Raw genomic sequence first — 17,953 nt, forward strand, 5'->3', positions numbered from 1 at the left:
GGTGAAAGTACAGTAGAAAGTACAGTATATAACTACACATGACTGGTTACAGGTAAGACACATGTTTTGTGCAGAAACATGGTAAGCATTAAAGGATAGAAGACGTTCATGTCTAATATTAAGCCAGATTTTAAGTTTTCTTGTTAATATTGATTTTATTCACCTTGCTACTACATCATTAATTTCAGAAAGCCAAAACAAGCAAGTATAATCTATTATGAATAAACACAAACATATAAATGTTAAAATGGGTAAATTCCTCTTTTCTAAGTGTGTTTTCTAAGGTTTAATCACATTTACACCAGTTTGGACTTTATTCATTGCAGCATGTGCTTTATTTTTACCTTTTTCTGTGATGTTTCTGCTGCATTACATCCTGTACAGCCACCTTTAGGTGTTAAGCTTTTCTGATCTTCCTTTTATTAAAATAATTTCCATTTTTAATAGTTCTCTCCCAGTGTCACAATAGTGTCACTTTTTTGTAGTGCCTGTCAAAATTTCCCCAAAGGCACTAAAAACTAAACTGTATGATCTCTGCTTCTGTGTAATTCAGCCATTTGCTTGTTATATTTCTGTCAGCCCTGCTTTCTGTATAACTGCTTCTTTGTTTGCTTGCAATGTACTTCCCGTTTCTTCAGGCAGATCCTCCACCTGGACCTGGTTTTCATCCTTTAAAGTTACTGTCAAGAGTTTGTTTTAAGGACATGAAGATGGCTGCCAATCTTATTCACCAAAACACTGATTAACTTCTTCTGGAAATACTGCAATAGCTTTAACACTACAATATGGCAGAGACCAACAGTGTAAACAATAAATACTACTTTCACCACAGCAGTGTGGCACACATGCCAAACTTTGCATAAAATACTTAATAGTGCTTTCTGCCCTGCAGGGTCTCCTCTCAAGTAATTCATGTATCAGTGTTGGGTATTTAAAAAGACGTATAGATTTCCAACAAAATGAAAGTTCTTGTATTCATTGTAGCAATTATTTAAAGGGTGAAAACACATGACTCAGAATGTATATTCTTATTTGAATTAAAATTACTTTTTATGACTAAGTGTAACTAATTATCGATACTTCCTGTCATCTTTGACAGCTCATCTCACTTATTCCATTTCCTTTCCAAGTGAGTAAAAAGTCTGAGATATTTGTTTTATGATAAAAGCTTTATTTCTTTAACTAATACAAATATCATAATACTGTGTTGTTATTATTATGATATTGATACTGATATGACTTTAAAGCACTGTTAACAAAAGATTACAAGATGATGATCTTTCAGTTAGAGCGTGTTGAAATGCAAGTGCCCAATTTTGCCACCCCCCTGTGCTCCAGTGTGCTGACTTTATTGGCTTTAATAGTACATAATTTACTTTTTTCCCACACGATTATATGAAATCTCACACTTTGATAGCTGAGTTGTGTTGCACACATCATTTCACATTAGAGGTTAAATGCTGTATGGCAATTATTTGATCACATTCAAATAAATACATACTCACAGGCAAAACAGGCTTTTCAAATTTGGGAGTCCTTCGGAGGATTTCAAGATTTTAAGAAAGTTTCAGGATTTTGAAATGGGGGGGGGGGGGCAACACTAGCGCTACATCTCTCCACTTCTCAGCCACTGACAAACACTAATCTGGCACTGTACACTAGGTCAGCAACATAAAGCAGGAAATTGATGGCAGTGATTACAGCTGCAGCGATTGTTTCTGAGTTATCGTTTCTCCCGTAACTCTTGTTAAACTGGAACACAGGCCAGAGGATGGTGGCAGTCAAATACATGATAACCGCCAGGAGCCCATATGCCGAAAGGAACTTGGAGAATGGGATGGGGAGACAGCCGGTCCACTCTCCCACACACAGCACCACCACAGCCATGGAGAGGATGAAGCAGATGCAGTACACTGCCATGCACCACTTCAGTGCTGGATGACGGTCGTATGTCACTGGGCTGCTGATGAGGATGAAGATAATACAGGCCAAAAAGGTCTGGCACACTTTCAGTAAGCCCGGAGCTGTAGCCATGTAACCTGCCACCTCTCCTGGCCTTGCTTTAGACAGGCTCACCTCCCCCATGTAGGCAACCGCTGCCAGGCAGGAGAAGACTGTGGAAACTATGCGATGGTCACGAGTTTCACCAGAGGGCAACTGGTGTCTAAGGAAGAAGACTGGGAAGATGATGGATGCTGAAAGGCAGAGTAGGGCAGCGTAGCAGGCGACAGTGATGGGGAAGTTGGACCAGGACACTGGCACCCGGGCCTGCAGGCCAAACAACTCTACCAGCAGGACCAGCAGAGTGCAAGCGAAGCTGAACGCCCAGCAGAAGATGCACCAGTCAGCCATGCCTCCGTGGGGCAGATGAGCTCCATGTGCAGCGACGCTGAATGCCACACAGGTGAATAACAGGGCAGCTACTCGCATCCAGAGCAACTGGGAAGTAGGGACCACAATCAATGGCATGATGGGATGTTACAGTCTGTCAGGAGGTGAAAGTGACTTTAATAGTCCTGCAAGTTTCAAGACGAGTCTTGTACTGAATGTCGGATCCTGCTTCTCCTCTACTTAGTGGGCATTTGTCTCATAATCTGCAGGAAGAAGACAAAGATAATCAGAATAAAATGAAGCAAAGATGTTTTAATATGCAGTTAAGGAATAACTGTACAGTACGTCTGTGGAAAACAAAATTATTTTTGACATTTTAAAAATGTTGAAATTGTTTTAAATTTATTTATTTATTGAATTATTCACAGTCCATAAAAAGAGTAGCTGAGTTTTCCAGAGTCTAACATTTAAGTTTAATCTTATTTCTTGTTAAAATCACATGCCATCCTGATGCTATACTAGTACTATACTAGCAAAATTTTACCACTGGACTGTTCATAAATAAGCTAACAGAAAATCCCAAGGAGGGAGCATTAGACAGCGATTGATGAGTGACTTTTAACAAAAATAATCAGGTGTAAGCTCAGGTTTCACATATGTTTCTCTCTGGAAACAGCAAGGCAGTTCAGGTGAATGAGAGGGGGATAAAGGAAAATCTGTATGCTTTTGACATGAGAAATAACTGTACTGATAGAAATCACTGGGCACTATGCAAAAGGTTCTGAGGATTAGTACAGGTGGAGTCCAGTATTTATCCAGAGGAAAGCTGCATTTTTACAAACAGAAATCTGTGTGGAACTGCTGACGAAAAATACCAAATATTATTGAGCATCAGACCACAAGCTGTCCCGGTTACTATTTTACTGCACCGTATCTGCAAATCACTTTAAAATCACATTCTAATAATAACAAATGCAACATTTGTGCATTAATCTTACACCTGCATTTTCGCTGACATTTATTTTACTCATTTCAGATTTAGCAGGTGAGTCCCTCACTGTGCACGCACTGCTGAGAAAACCCCCAGTTCAGTTAATTTCTGCTTGAAATTCCCATTATTATTGAGGAGCATTAAGTGGGGCTTGCCTCTAAACACTCACCGTGAGGACTGAGTAAACAGTTTTAAGATTAAGAGTTTCCGCGCTGCTCATAACTTCTCATGTGCATTACTCATGTGGACTCCCTCTGAAGTCCACATGGATCTGGCATCTTGAAGCTAATCTATAAAGCTTCATGATGCCAGTGTCTACAAATTCTGCATTCTGCATTTTAGCCAAATCCCCATATACTTATGAGATAGGTAAAAGTAGGTGTTTTGGCAGATTGAGTGAGTAAGGAAATACCCTTTTACCTACATCATTTTTAATGCAAAAGAGTGAAACATCTGTTGTATTTCTAGGGTGTGGCGAATTTCACTGGAAGATAAACTCTAGCTCACCCCCGCCCCCATAGGTCACGTTCAATAAACTCACACAAAACAGGAAGCAGCTCTGAAGGGCTAACAGCGAGTATCCAGGAAGCAACAGTAGCAACATCGAAGCAGTTTTTCAGACTAAATGGCAATCATGCCAGAATATTAGGACTATTTCGGGTATATTTTTTAACAGGGATCAACATCCAGAAAAGTTTTCTTTAAGTTCCTGTTGGAGTCTCTCAGTTTAAACACACTCCATGCATGGTGATCTAAACTGAGAGAGATGACTGTTAATATTTCAACAGCAGCATGGTCCTGATACATCAGAAAAAAGGTGCGGTTGCGCGGTGTAGGTTATGTGGCCTCTTCTGCTGACAGGAAACCAGGTTTGGGTTTACGCTTTTGGTTTGGTAGCGCGCATACCATGCATACCTCGGTTCTTAACAAAACCCAGTCGAGAGGGTAGTGCCATATAAAGCTTAAAAGTTAAAGGGAACCACCCACACTGTTGTAAAATGGGGGCAAAGAAAGTTTCTCACAAATAACAGGTTATGTTAAATCAAATAGGCTATTGCAGGATTTCTTACCTCTCTTAAAATAATAAAGCTATGAAAGAAATCTATGCTCGTTTTCATGCAGATACCCTACCAGAAGAGGCGTGTTTATTTCTAAGAGTATGTTCTGTATAACAGAGGCGTTTATCAACCGTTTAACTGAGTAATTAAGAAGTTTTCCATGTCAGATAGCGGACATACCGCGCCTCGGTGCTATGCCTTTGTAATGAGCTCTACTCCAAGAATAGACCGCGATAAACACGAACTGCTACGTTTTACTTAAAATCTTTCAGAGCAACATATCATTCTGAGGCGGGATCTTACCGATTTCTGAGCCAGGAGTTTTATTTCACAATAATGTTAAAGCTTTAAGTTCCTCGGCGCATCCCCTCTGTTATCCAGCGATATCTGTCTGCGGACTGTGGGTCCCACGCCCCACACTGCCATATTTGGTAAAGTCTAAAACCTCCTCCACGTCCAGCAAAATTGTCACAGTTCCTCTTCTCGGAGATGGCTTACTCACATAATAAAGGAACAAATAAAAAGGTCATTTCTGGCATGTCCTCACAGATGCTTACGCAGTTGTGTCGAGTAGTAGCGCTGCTGCATGGGCGTGGACGCTTGTTACTGCCAGTAAATAAATAAATGAATAAATAAATTAACAGGCAGCGATAGGTCAAAAGTGTAAGTTATGTCATAATTTGGGGTTATTGTGTCAAAATTCTGACACAATAACCCCACATTATGACTATCTTGAAATTTCAAGTTACTTCTGAGTAGAAATGTCAAGACTCCTGAGTGGAATTTTACAGAGGGGAAACAGTAAGTGAGGCTGGAAAGAATCACATCAAGCATCCAGAAAATCCTCCCAGGGTTGTGCCCTCCTCTCTCCTCTCCTCCCTCTAAGCAAACCGCTGAACCCGTCTGGTACAATCGTGAAGTTCAAAACGTCGACATGTTACGCCTCGGGAGTGAGAACGCTCTGCAAGTTCACAGATGACATGTCGACCAATCAAAAAATGATACACTGCAAATTCCTTGCAGCTTAACAAGAGTTATTGTCTTAAATTTAGCCAGATTATCTTGTCCATCTTGTTTTGAACATTACAAGCTAGTTTCCAGTCTCATGTGTTAGATGATTAGACTTGTTTCAAGTATATATTATTTTTTTCTTATTCGTTTGCAATCGTTTGCAAAAATGGCAAACAATTCCAAGGAATTGAAACAGTGGGAACTGGTTCTCAACAAGAACCGGGTTTTGATGCCCATCCCTATTCATGACCTTTATTTGTAGAATATGCACCACAAATTTATGACACACCACAGCACATTTGATTGCTTTCCAGCCAGCTGTGCTATGCTTTGCTCAGTGCAATGGGAAACTGTTATCGCACAGCATAAGCCATAAAAAAAGAATGTGTTTCAGAATTCAGTAGTACTATTCAAGTTAAACCCTTTGAATTAAATTTGAAAGTTTGCATTTCAATCATGTATTGTGTGCTTGAGTTAAAGTCCACAGTGGTCTTGTACAGATGCAAAAATGTCTTGTTGTCCACTAAATTACAGACCTATCTGTATTATTAATCTTGATGCTTAAAGCCCTAAAGAGTCTGCCTGAACTGAAAAGCTGCATAAAGGACAAGTATGGGATGACTCTGATGGCATAAGCAAACCAACAAAACCTTCTAAAAATATAAATGCCGAGTGGCATGAATGCAAATGGTCTCAAATATCTCAGGCTCTCTAGTCTGACACCTGTCTTCTGTCTCTGTATTTCCTGATGACCGTCCTTTTGGTTTGGTTTGGTTTTTTTTATCTGTTTTATTCCTCCTTCCTTGTTTTGAGCATTTCCTCTACCTGGAACTGGATGTTCCTGTATGCTTTAGTAGAGTATATCTTGTTCAAAATAAATACAAAACTGAATCGAGAGAGACCCACCAACAAGCAAACAACTGAAGGTGGCTCTACCAAAGGCCTGGCAGAGCATCTCAACGAGGGAAACACTGCCCATTGGTTATAGACTTAAAGCAGTCTTTAAATATCATGTTCATTTAAGGCTCTGTCTCATTCTGAGTGCTCTCTTCAGTCAGTTCTGGACTCAGACTTGACTTTATGATTTTCAAACAGCTTTTGAACTGAAAGGTTGCATAAAGGGCAAGGGCAAACCAACAAAAAACACACCTAGTGGCATGAATGCAAACTTCGTATTAAATTTCTCAAACATTCTAACCGGATTCCTGTCTTTTCTGTATTTCCTGATTTTTTTATATTTTATTTTATTTTATTTTTTTGGGGGGGTGGTGGTGGTGGGGGGTTCCTCCTTCCAACAAGCAAACAAGAGAAGGTGGCTCTATTAAAGATTTGGCAGAGAATCTCAAAGGAGGAAGCACTTAATTTGGCAATGTCCATTGGTTCTAGACTTGAAACAGTCTTTGACTACCTCGTCCAAGGTTTAAAAAGTTATTTTAAATTTCAAATTATCTTAGTTTTTCCAATTAATAGTGAGCATCTGCAGATAGGGTACAGTGTATAAAATGGCTGTAAGTGGTAAGAAATTAAATGCTAAAACGCTTGAATTGAAGCTAAGAGTGCATCATATGTTGTTTTATTTCTATTTTCTCAGAAAGCAGGATGGTAAACACCTGATAGGTAACATGGGAGTCCTTAGGCAGAAATGGTGACTGTTACGACTGTGATCGTAATCATGTGTGAATTTGAGTGTCCAGGCAACCCGTCCTCACTCCCGACCAGGGTGGATGGCTCACACCGATTGGCTGAGGATCGGGAGGCAGCGGATAAGAAGAGACCGCCGGGGACTGCCACGTCATTCATCCTCGGCCCAACCCAACCGGCAGACCGTTCACTGTGTCAAAATATTATGTTAATGTAAGAGCATGTAGGGGTGGACCGCCTTTTTGGTTGATCAGTTTTCTCCTGTTTTTGTTAGGCAGGGAGGAAAGTGATTGTCGTTTGGTTCTTTTGAGTAGGTAAGTTGTGTTTATTCCTGAGATAGGTTACTTTTTGTTTGTTGTTTTGGCCTTGGGTTCACCCTGAAGTTGTGGTATGCTCCCTTCCTTTGTTTAACTGCACTTATTGTAAATAAATCACTGTCACAAAATATTAAGTGTGTGACGTGCTGCTTGGGGTTGGACGGGGATGGATCACCCTTTATGTTGTGGTCTGGCCGCGCCTAGACGGGCCATAACAGTGACAATAGATGCATTAAGTTCCAGTTGTTTGAACATCATGACCATGCGAGACTGTCTCACTATCACTGAACTCTTCAGTTAGTTCAGACTTTCAGTCACTGTAACCATTAATAATTTTTGTTCATTCCACCATGATTCATTTTTAAATGGACACATATGATTTTTAACAATATCTCAGCACTGCTTTTGATGCATAAAAGGCAAGTTAGTAAATCAGTTAAATCTGTTTTTTCACAGAGAAAGTGTCAATCCAACAGTCTTTTAATTGACTTTCAGTGGTATTTCCCTTGTAAATTGCGATAAGGGAGTGTTGATTTTAAGTAATTGATGTAATTAATGAAGTAATTTCTTATGGATTATACTTTCTTTTCTTTTGTGGCAACCACTCTTGAACATACTTCGAATTTGACAATTAAATTCAACAGTTGTAGAGATCTTGACAGAGAGGAACAACTGAATAATGAGCAGATTATTCCACTCATTACTCTGTATTTAACAGTGTTGGGACTAACTCGTTACAGTAACTACGTTATTATTGTGGTAACGAGCACGGTAACTAGTTATTATGCCAAAATCAGGAACGCGTTACTCGTTACTTCGTGTGGTGGCTATCGCGGAGCTTCCACAGATTCAGTAACATTAGCAAGTGGTGGAGGCCAGCAGGTGGATGAAGGAAAAGGGACGCAGAAGGAAAAGAGACCCGAGGCGGCCGCCGGTCCAAGTGTGAACTGAACTTCAGGTAAGAAGTTATGACCTGCAGTCTCTCTGGGTCAGATATGAACCATGTTTAGGTGGAGTTTATTTTCGTTATTCTGACTTTTTCCGTACTGCCTGCTAGCTAGCATGACGGAGTTTCTATACAGCTGGGTGGGTGCTATGAAGTTAATGATGTTGAACTTTATTTTGTTCATAAGTTATTAGAGTTGCCAACCGTCCCGTCTGGTATTCAGAGAAAATATTACGCGTTTCTTATTGAGGTGAAAAGGAACAGTTTGTCCCGTAATTCAGCTACAATGAAAAAGACACAAAGCTGGAGTTATTCTGTGTTTACGCTGCAGCTGCCTCTTCTTCTCTCATCCTCTCCCCTCCCTCTCCCGTTTCTACTTCAATCATGAAAACTGATCAATGATCAGCTGATCGTCTTTTCTCTCTTGTTTGTTTATCGCTCACTTTGCGCCGAAAGAGGAAACCAGCGGATGTCGCGCTAAACAACAGCAGCACTTTTAAGCTTGATCAGCTATTGTTAGAATTCATTTAATATTAATTTCTAGTATCAGCTGATGTTTGCTGGAGCCACAGCTGCAAAAAAGCTGCTGGTCATGATATGGTTTGGTTATCTGGTGAGAGGGAAACATGAAGATGAAACCAGGAGATGTCCTTACTGAATCATCAGAGCTGAACAGGTGATGGAGAAACAGGTTTACCTTTTAGGTGACATGAATGAGTTGAAGGGAAGTTATGAACTGTTTCTGAGAGACAAATAACCCCAGGATCCTTTTTTAGGTAGCTGACAGCTGGTAACTGTGCAGGTGCGGATCTAGCAAAGTGTTGCCAGGGGGGCAGGTAGGACATTAACAGGGAGAGGGGGGCACAAAGAAATACTTTTCTTTCTTATTCTCATTTAAAATATCTAGCTTCTAAAAAATAATTATCTGAATCTTACAACAAACGATTGATAGATTGATGCATATATACCATCAAAACAGTGTACATCACTGTCACAACAGTGTTTATTTTCATTCAAAGGCTTTATGATTTTTCCTATAATGGCAGGACGATTTTTTTGTCCCAGTCCAGCTCTGTATGCAGCTCATCTGCAGTCTGGTGTTGCCTACATCTTCCTATTCAGAAGGCAGAATTTCCGAGTTCTGAGTACAATCGAAAGCACCACAACTGCAGTTTTTGTGTTGGATGTAAAAGGCGCACATGACGCTGTGACGTAGGCTAGAATCATGGCAGCAGTCAATGACGGTCCAGGCGTGGGATTTCTCTCGTGGAAATATGCAGATTATTTTTTCCTTTCTATTGGTAGGTGGCACAGTGCACTTGTGGCAAGTAAGCAAGCTAGAAGACTGGCAAAGTTATGGAAGCAACACATTAACAAGAGAATTCTGAGTAAAACCAAAGTTACTTTCCCTAGTAACTAGTTACTTTGAAAGTAACGAGTAACTTGAAGTAACTTAGTTACTTTTGAGAGAAGTAACTAGTAATGTAGCTAAGTTACTATTTTAAAGTAACTTACCCAACACTGGTATTTAATGAGTGATACAACAGACATTTTGACAGCTGATGGTCTTCTTCTATGGTCTGTTTGTAAATATAGGCCTATGAATCTCACAAAAATTCGAGCATCAGTGTACGCATTCAATGCACTGTAGGGATATTTGATTACAACAGCAGAATGTGTTATTTGTTGTTAAGTTTAGCAGAGTTTTTTTTTTTTTTTTACATTCAAATCTGGTAAGTACGCCTCTTAACAGGAACATATACATACATTTTATATCCAGGGTGTTATTGAAAGAGTAAATTAAGTCTTATGTCACACAAAGATGTATTGTGCATAATTATATGCATATTAGGGCTGCTCGATTATGGCAAAAATGATAATCACGATTATTTTCACTGAAATTGAGATCTCGATTATTTGACGATATTTATTTAACCCTTTAAGACCTACTATAGAACCAAGTCCGCCAGAGCTTATATTATTTTTTTACATGTGTTGTAGTGCCATTTGTGGGAGCATTTCAAGTTGCTATACAACTGTTGTAGCCCATATTTTAATAATATGTATGCATTAAGTCCATAGTAACTACATAAATTGCAAAAAAGTGCAATAAACTACAAAAAAATTGAAAATCGTTTTTGTTTTTTTTACATATATTTCTACTTGGAGAAATTTAAGAGGTTTATCCCTCAAAACTTTAAATACAAAAAAGTTGCAAAGAATAGTTTACAACAACAGGAAATTTATTTTGAGTGTCTTCATAGTTTTATTTTGGAGATACAGCAATTTTTATATACTGCAGGAAAAACAAAAAAAAACAATCCTATGATGCAAATTTGCAAAGAAAACAGCATCAAAATAAACTATTTCCAGCTGTGCAATTCGAGTTCCAAGCATCCCAGCAACTATTCAGAAAAGTCAAACATGACCAGTATAGGCCTACAAGTAAAAAAACTACATTTTCCGCAAAATGACGTCACTTCCTGTTTCGGGCAGGAAATGGCGGACATGCGATAGTTCGCGCTGAAGTCTGTTTCACTGTGGGAAGTGTTATGAACAGCTGATCAGATCGGCAAAGCGTGTTTCTGGAATATTATGTTTTTGTTCCTGCAAGCGCTTTTTATGCAGCTTTTGCAAAGCTTTATGTGGAAGGAAACCGTGACCGAGGACAAGCTGATGGCATCAGATGTAAGTACAACTCCTCCGGTTTCATATGCAAAAAAAATTATTGTGCTAGCTTACGCGGTTCTACAGGGATTCAAAAATAGTTACACAAAACGGAGCGTGCTGCTCTGACCGGCTTTAAAGGGTTAACAATAACAATGTATTGAATAATGACTTTAAAAAATAATATAAAATATTGTGCAACACCACTGAAGTTTTTTTTACCTCTCTTTTCAACCAACGGCAGTCACTCTCCTCTCCAAATAACTTCTGCTTAGCTTTCCGAGCTTCCCTCGGGTCCTCTTAATCAGCGGTGTCCAACCTTTTTTGCGCCACAGACCGGTTTATGCCCGACAATATTTTCACGGACCGGCCTCTAAGGTGTCGCGGATAAATGAGGGAGGGGCTAATAATCGGCTCAGTCATTTTTAATGATCGTTGAAAGCCCAGATCGTAATCGTGATTAAAATTCGATTAATTGAGCAGCCCTAATGCATATACATATTTAAATTTTCCACAGTTGACTGGATTTTCCTGTCGAGTTAAAAGACCCTGTACAGTTCATGAAATGACGGATAAATGAAACCTAAAAGCTTCCACCAGAGTGGTAGGGGGAGAAAAGTATGTAAAAAAGAGAAACAACATGAAATTAAGAGTTGATTTTCAGATAGACTTTCAAAATATTTACAATGGGCCGTACTGCACCAACAAAAGTACAAACAATGCTATTACTACTACTACTACCACTGCCCGTCACCCCGCCTAGGGTATGGGCCGCCAAACAAACATTGCACTTGCATGAATGTGTAAAAATGTAGTTCGGAAGCACTCAGTTTAAAGAAAATGTGTGATTGACTGAATGTGGCACTTTGAGTAATCTGGGAGAACAAAAAAGCGCTATAAAAGAATCAGTCCATTCACTGTCTGAACAGAGTTTCGGCATGTTACTTTTGCACTGTTTTGCATGTTCTGGCACATGTTGTTATTACATGGCTTGATTAAGGTACACATTAGTCTGACATCTGGGGCCAGAGCTGAAAGTGTTCTGGGCCAGCACAGGGCCAGCAGTGTGTCTACAACTGGCTGCACACAACTTACACATGGCCCACATACCGCAAAGAATGATGGCCCTTCGGTGGCCCAGATCAGGTTTGCCAGAGATGATCCACATATGGGCCAGCACAGGGCCACCAGTGTGTCTGCAACTGGCCTTGTGCTGACCAGTGTTGGGTGTAATGCGTTACTAAGTAACACGTTACTGTAATTAAATTACTTTTCAACTGAAAAAGTAGAGTAACTAATTACTGTTCATTTTTAGGTATTTTAATTACAGTTACTTACAATGTACTTGCGTTACATTGTAAAATACTTAAACTCACTGAATATCATTATTTAATTTCAATAATTTATCTTCTAAAGGTAAAAGTAAACTCTGCCGCTTTAACATCGCTGTAGTGCAGCTGCACATCATTTTGCGCCAGTTTGCCGCCATTTTATGAAATGGACATATTCCCGTCTCTTCACTTTTCTGAAACAAGCAGACAAGAATATTACAGTAATATGTAAGCTATGTCCTGGGGAGAAAAATCTATCGGCTGCTGTTAATAGCACGAGTAATCTGCTGAAGCGCCTGACACGAAAGCATAGACGAACACGTCTGAGTGATTCTTGTTCATCATCCATGGATAACACCGTGGCAACTCCTGATTTTATGTCAGCAGTACAGAAAGAGTCTGAAGGTGAGCTTAAAAAATGATTGCAGGCTACATTGTGGAAGAGATGCTACCGCTGCTTACTGTCTTTAAAAAAAAAAGATACATTTCTATTGTTTGCCCACTCAAGGTTTATAGGGATTTTAAGAAGTATGTAGTTAAATTACTTATTTAGTAATTAAGTTAATTTTCTGACACAGTAATTAGATAAGTATTTTAAATACAATATTGACTAAATAATTAGTAATTAGTAATTAATTACTTTTTTAAAGTAACTTACCCAACACTGGTGCTGACCCATGTGTGGGCCACATCTGGCAAACCAGATCTGGGCCAGCAAAGGGCATTCTTTGCGGTATGTGAGCCATGTGTAAGCACATTGTGTGGGCCAGGTCCGGGCCATACCATTTTGCTATGTGGTAGTAGCACCCACAACCAAATCAACCACAACATCTTGTTAGTGTAGCACACTCCATTGTTTTCTTTGGCAATTACTCTAAATTTTTTATGTATTATGTATTTATTGTGTATTTAGGGCAATGTCTTACAGAGGTTCGACACTCTGGCCTATGTGATGACTCATATGATCAATAATGTGTCAATAACACTAGGACCATCTCTAAAGAGACACCTACTCTAAGGCTTAAATACCTACAACTCTGTCAGTTGTTTTGGAACTCAAGAAGCCACTTGAGGCTTCTCTTTGAGCACTCAACACAACCTTGCAAGTCAGTAAGGGGAAAAATGCATCCAAAAATATCAGTGACAATTCATTCATTTATTTTTGCACAAGACAAAGAAATATGTGTGACAGAACATAGTTCATTTTCTTATTGAAAAATATAATTATTTAAAAGTAGAACGTAGCTTAATTACTCTGGAAAAACAGGTTTCGTGATTTGGTAGAAATACTAGAGTACAGAGTTGATTTTAAATGAATTATTACTTTATTAAACATAATTGTTTAAATAAAGAAATCATTTCTTGAGTTTACAAAAAAGACAAAACAGAGAGAAAAAATGATTCTGATTACAGAGCAGCATGAAAATAACGGATATTTTGGGTAGTTTTGTAAAATCTCCTTTTTGAAACAAGGAATTATAAAACCTGTCATGTTGTATCACAGATTCTGTGTTTCTGATTCATGTGCCATATTGGACATAGCCCTTATCTATGGTGTGATTACATGATAACAAGAATAATAACAAGCAACAGGAACAAAAATGATAAGAGGAGGGTCCCAGCAAATGGTGCTTTGAGAAAAAACCATGACAAAAGCAACGAGTAGAAAACGAGCACCAGTAATACCACTCCAAGATGTTGTTTTATCAACTCTATCACATATCTTATTTTTTGTATTAGCCATGCTATGCCTACTGCTCCTCCAGTGACTACAGCTGCTGCTGCCACATATCCTGCTGCTGTGCCTCCAGCCCCTGCTGTACCAGCACTTGCACCTGCTCCTGTTGCTTCTACTGCTCCTGCTGCACCTCCAGTCCCGGCTGCACCTCCAGCTCCTGCTGTACCAGCACTTGCACCTGCTCCTGTTGCTTCTACTGCTCCTGCTGCACCTCCAGTCCCGGCTGCACCTCCAGCTCCTGCTGTACCAGCACTTGCACCTGCTCCTGTTCCAGGAGCTACACCACCTCCTATAGCTGTTGATACTGCTCCAGCAGCTACACCACCTCCTATAGCTGTTGATACTGCTCCAGCAGCTACACCACCTCCTATAGCTGTTGATAATGCTCCAGCAGCTGCACCACTTGCACTTGTTTTTCTTTCTTGTGCTTCTTCTTTTGCTACTTTCCCTTCATTTTTTCTTTCTTCTTTTTCTTTTGTTATTTCTCCATTTTCTTCTGTTGTCATTTCTGTCTGTTCATCATTCATTTTTTCTAATGTGACATGCTCTTCAGTTTTTCTTCCTCCTCCTTCTTCTTCTTCTTCCTCTTCTTCATCTCCTTGTTTTGTCATTTCTGTCTGTTCATCATTCGTTTTTTCTGATGTGACATGCTTTTCATTTTTTCTTCCTCCTCCTTCTTCTTTTGTCATTTCTTTCTGTCCATTGTTAGTTCTTTTTGATGTAGCTTTTCCTTCTACATTTTCTCCTTCTTTTTCATCTGTTTCAGTGCCATCTTTCTCAATTGCATTTGTTGATCCTGGAGTTAAAACTACAACAGCTGACCCAGAGAAAGCCTTTGCCATGGATTCTGCTCCAACGCCTGTAAGTTTGATCATTTCATTCTTAGAGACACTGCTGTTAGCCTTATTACGGGTGTCTACTTGTGGCAACATCTTGCTGGTGTAGCACACTCCCTTGTTTTCTTTAACTACCTGGCCTACTGTGTTTAGTAGGTCTGTCACTTTAAACTGGCTGCTGCCACCCTGTCCGTTGTATTTATTAATGATGTGGTATCGGGTCTTGCACTTCTTCACCAGATCACTCAGATATTTATTCTGATCTATGAACTGTTTGATCTTCATTTCATCTGAGTCTGGGCCATCCTGAGTAAAGACAACTGAGGCATATTTGAAAACTTCCTCTGAGAAATACTGGCTTATTTTCTCAATAACAGCCTTCTGCTGCTGCTCTGTGGATTTCTCCACTTTGAGCACAATGAGAAAAGCATGAGGCCCTGGAGTGCACTCAGTGATACACCTCAGTATTTCAGGCTTCAGCTCCTCCTCTGATCTACCTGGGCCAGAGAAATCAGGAGTGTTGATCAGGGTAATTCTTCTTCCATGGAGAGATTTGGACTCAGTTTGACATTCAGTGTTGTTAACCTTGAACATGTCTTGTCCAAACATGGCGTTTGCTAGGCTGCTTTTCCCAGCTTCACTGTTTCCCAGTAGGACAATCCTGTATAATTTTTCCACTGGAAACAAGTGAAGACAGAAAATTAATAGAGCATTTGAGTACTCGTATGTTGTAATTTTGAACTCGAAGATTAAACATCAAAAATATACATAAATGTGTCTGTTGTTAAGCCATCACTCATTAGAGAATAATTGTTTGTTAACTAGAGGTTTGTGCTAAAAAAATAAATAAATAAAAAAAAGATGTGACTGTGTACACTGACAAAGGAAAGAGGAAGAAAATAGGAAGCAATCAAGGATGAAATGAAATAGACATTTTAATACACTCTCCCAGACTCAAAAAAGAAAAGAAACATAGGGCCAGGAGAGCAGTCAGTGATGATGATTTCCTCAGAGACACAACTGAGTCAAACTCATGTCTCCTCAAGCATGTTGTTACCTTTGATGTACTTTTGAGCCCCAGCTGCTTTTCCTTCCATGACAATCATAGTTGGTGGCACTAAAAGGGCAAAACGAGGGAAAATAACACATTAGACAATTCAGTTTTTGTAGAGTTGTTTATTCATATTTCTGTTAAAAAAAAAAAGTACTTATGAGCTCAAGTCATTTGCTACATTGCATAGAGAGAAATAAGGTGCTTTGGAAAAATGATATTAGATGAAATGACACAAATGTAGCATTTATTTGTTTAGTTATTCAGGATACCTGTCATGTCATCTTTCTGTGCTTCTCGTGGTGTTACCACTTTAGCGCTTACGTTTTCCTGCAAACCTGCTACATTTTGACAGAAAGCTTCTGTCAGAGATCCAGCTGCAGGGCCTGTTAATTTGATCCATACATGCTTAGAGATGCTTTCCCTGATTTTAGCAGAGGGATGGAGCATTCCAGAGTGTTCTAGAAGAGATAAATTGCAGTGTTTAATTAATGGTGTACATTTATGTAGCTGGAAAATCCATTATCACTCATTTATGCTTTTGCTGAAACAATTGCACATATTTGTAAAATTCTTAAATCACCAGAAGAAGTTAAAAACATCCACAAAATAATGACGGCATAGGAGAAACATGACATTGCATTCTGTTCAGCCGCAATAAGAATCAAAGTAACATATCTGCCTTCATGCAGCATGTCGAGTTTGTTTGGCAAAGCATGATCACGAGCTCCAGAATCAAAGATACTTTTAAAAAACTTTTTCTAACCCCAATCATTCATGTTCATATGATGTAACTTTTTAACACTAACTTTACAAGAACATTTTTAAACTACCTCTTTAGACATTCTAGAGCTGCATTTATTTCAGTTGTACAATCTATAACTTTAATCCAAACTGTAACTCACTGTGAGGAATGTGTTTTGGCTGAAAATGTACATTTTAAATGTATGCATGAGATGGGCTATGTATGTGTTCTGTACATTTATTTTCAGCTCCAAATATGTGTAAGTGTCATTGTCATGCATTACTAAACTCTCTTGAATTTTCACACAGGTCAAAAGGTCTTCCAGTGTTCTGACAAACCTTCCTACTTTGGCAAAACGTCCTACGGTAAGTAGTTTATGCACATTTCTGCTGTCACAGAGTAATTCCAGCACAGCTTTAAGTAGGTGTGACGGTTTGCCACGTAACTTTGCCCATCAGAATATGCTTGTAGCTCATATTCATAAAGCCAGGACGGTTTGCCACTTCATTTTACCTGTTAAAGTATGCTTGTAGGTAACATTCACAAAGGTAGGATGATTTGCCACTTAATTTTACCCGTCAGAGTATGCTTCAAGCTCATATTCACAAAGGTAGGATGGTTCGCCATTGAATTTTAGCTATTGAAGTATGCTTCTAGCTCAGAAGGTAGGACGATTTGTCACTTAATTTAGCTGTTAAAGTATGCTTGTAGGTCACACTCACAAAGGCAGGCACTTAATTTTACCAGTCAAGAGTATTTTTCTAGCTAATATTCACAAGGGTATGACGGCTCGCTACTTAATTTCGTGTTGTGCGCATGTGCAGAAACAACAGGTAGGATGGATTCCCAGAACACCGGGACCTTCAGGTGAAAATGGGAAGACCGTAAGCAACAGCTCTGCTCTACTAATGTTTGGTTTTGGCTCCATCTAGTGGTTCCTGAAATATAATGCAATGTTATGTCATCAAGTTTTGTTCTTGTTGGTTTCACTTTTGATTTCTTGGTCTCTTTGATCCTGCATTCACTGCACGGCCTTTTAGGTGAACTGACAAAAAACGAGCTAATTTGATTTGTTTGTTTGTTTTTTATTCCATTATAAAAAGCTAGAAAATGCCATTCAAATCAAAGGTATTCAATGCAGTCTGGCTGACAGATTAACACGATGAGTCATGTGTCATAAAAAAATCAAAGTGCCAGCAGGCTACGTGCTTGGTTTGGTCCGACATTTCTGTGATTGTGATTTCATCACAATAGTCTCAAAGCACCAACCAAGTGTCGTTTCCTTCGATT

The 17,953-nt window shown here is 39.2% G+C and overlaps 2 protein-coding genes across 2 annotated transcripts; both read right to left on the minus strand.

The window, feature by feature from the left end:
- Positions 1-1,218: 1,218 nt before the first annotated feature.
- LOC146636155 (myeloid-associated differentiation marker homolog) lies at positions 1,219-4,765 on the minus strand. Its single transcript, XM_085350731.1, has 2 exons — positions 4,684-4,765; positions 1,219-2,594 (listed from the first exon to the last, which is right to left on the minus strand). Exon 2 carries the CDS (start codon positions 2,467-2,469, stop codon positions 1,624-1,626), a length of 846 nt encoding a protein of 281 aa, XP_085206857.1. The 5' UTR covers positions 2,470-2,594; positions 4,684-4,765; the 3' UTR covers positions 1,219-1,623.
- On the minus strand, positions 2,568-16,380 carry LOC146636156 (uncharacterized). Its single transcript, XM_085350284.1, has 4 exons — positions 16,191-16,380; positions 15,925-15,984; positions 14,049-15,544; positions 2,568-2,594 (listed from the first exon to the last, which is right to left on the minus strand). Exons 1-4 carry the CDS (start codon positions 16,366-16,368, stop codon positions 2,568-2,570), a joined length of 1,761 nt encoding a protein of 586 aa, XP_085206410.1. The 5' UTR covers positions 16,369-16,380.
- Positions 16,381-17,953: the final 1,573 nt, after the last annotated feature.

This window comes from Diplotaxodon limnothrissa, linkage group LG3, assembly GCF_057381915.1.
Source record: "Diplotaxodon limnothrissa isolate DT_005_m linkage group LG3, D_limnothrissa_male_GT1.1, whole genome shotgun sequence".
Lineage (NCBI taxonomy): Eukaryota > Metazoa > Chordata > Actinopteri > Cichliformes > Cichlidae > Diplotaxodon > Diplotaxodon limnothrissa.

What these genes read in the sequence shown, in the direction of transcription:
- LOC146636155 (XM_085350731.1), bottom strand. Translation starts at nt 2,469, where the DNA reads ATGCCATTGATTGTGGTCCCTACTTCCCAGTTGCTCTGGATGCGAGTA.
- LOC146636156 (XM_085350284.1), bottom strand. Translation starts at nt 16,368, where the DNA reads ATGCTCCATCCCTCTGCTAAAATCAGGGAAAGCATCTCTAAGCATGTA. An exon ending in GGCTCAAAAGTACATCAAAG is followed by an intron (nt 15,545 to 15,924) that starts GTAACAACATGC and finishes ACTTGTTTCCAG; the next exon opens with TGGAAAAATTATACAGGATT. An exon ending in CTGTAGTCACTGGAGGAGCA is followed by an intron (nt 2,595 to 14,048) that starts GTAGGCATAGCA and finishes TTCTTCCTGCAG; the next exon opens with ATTATGAGACAAATGCCCAC.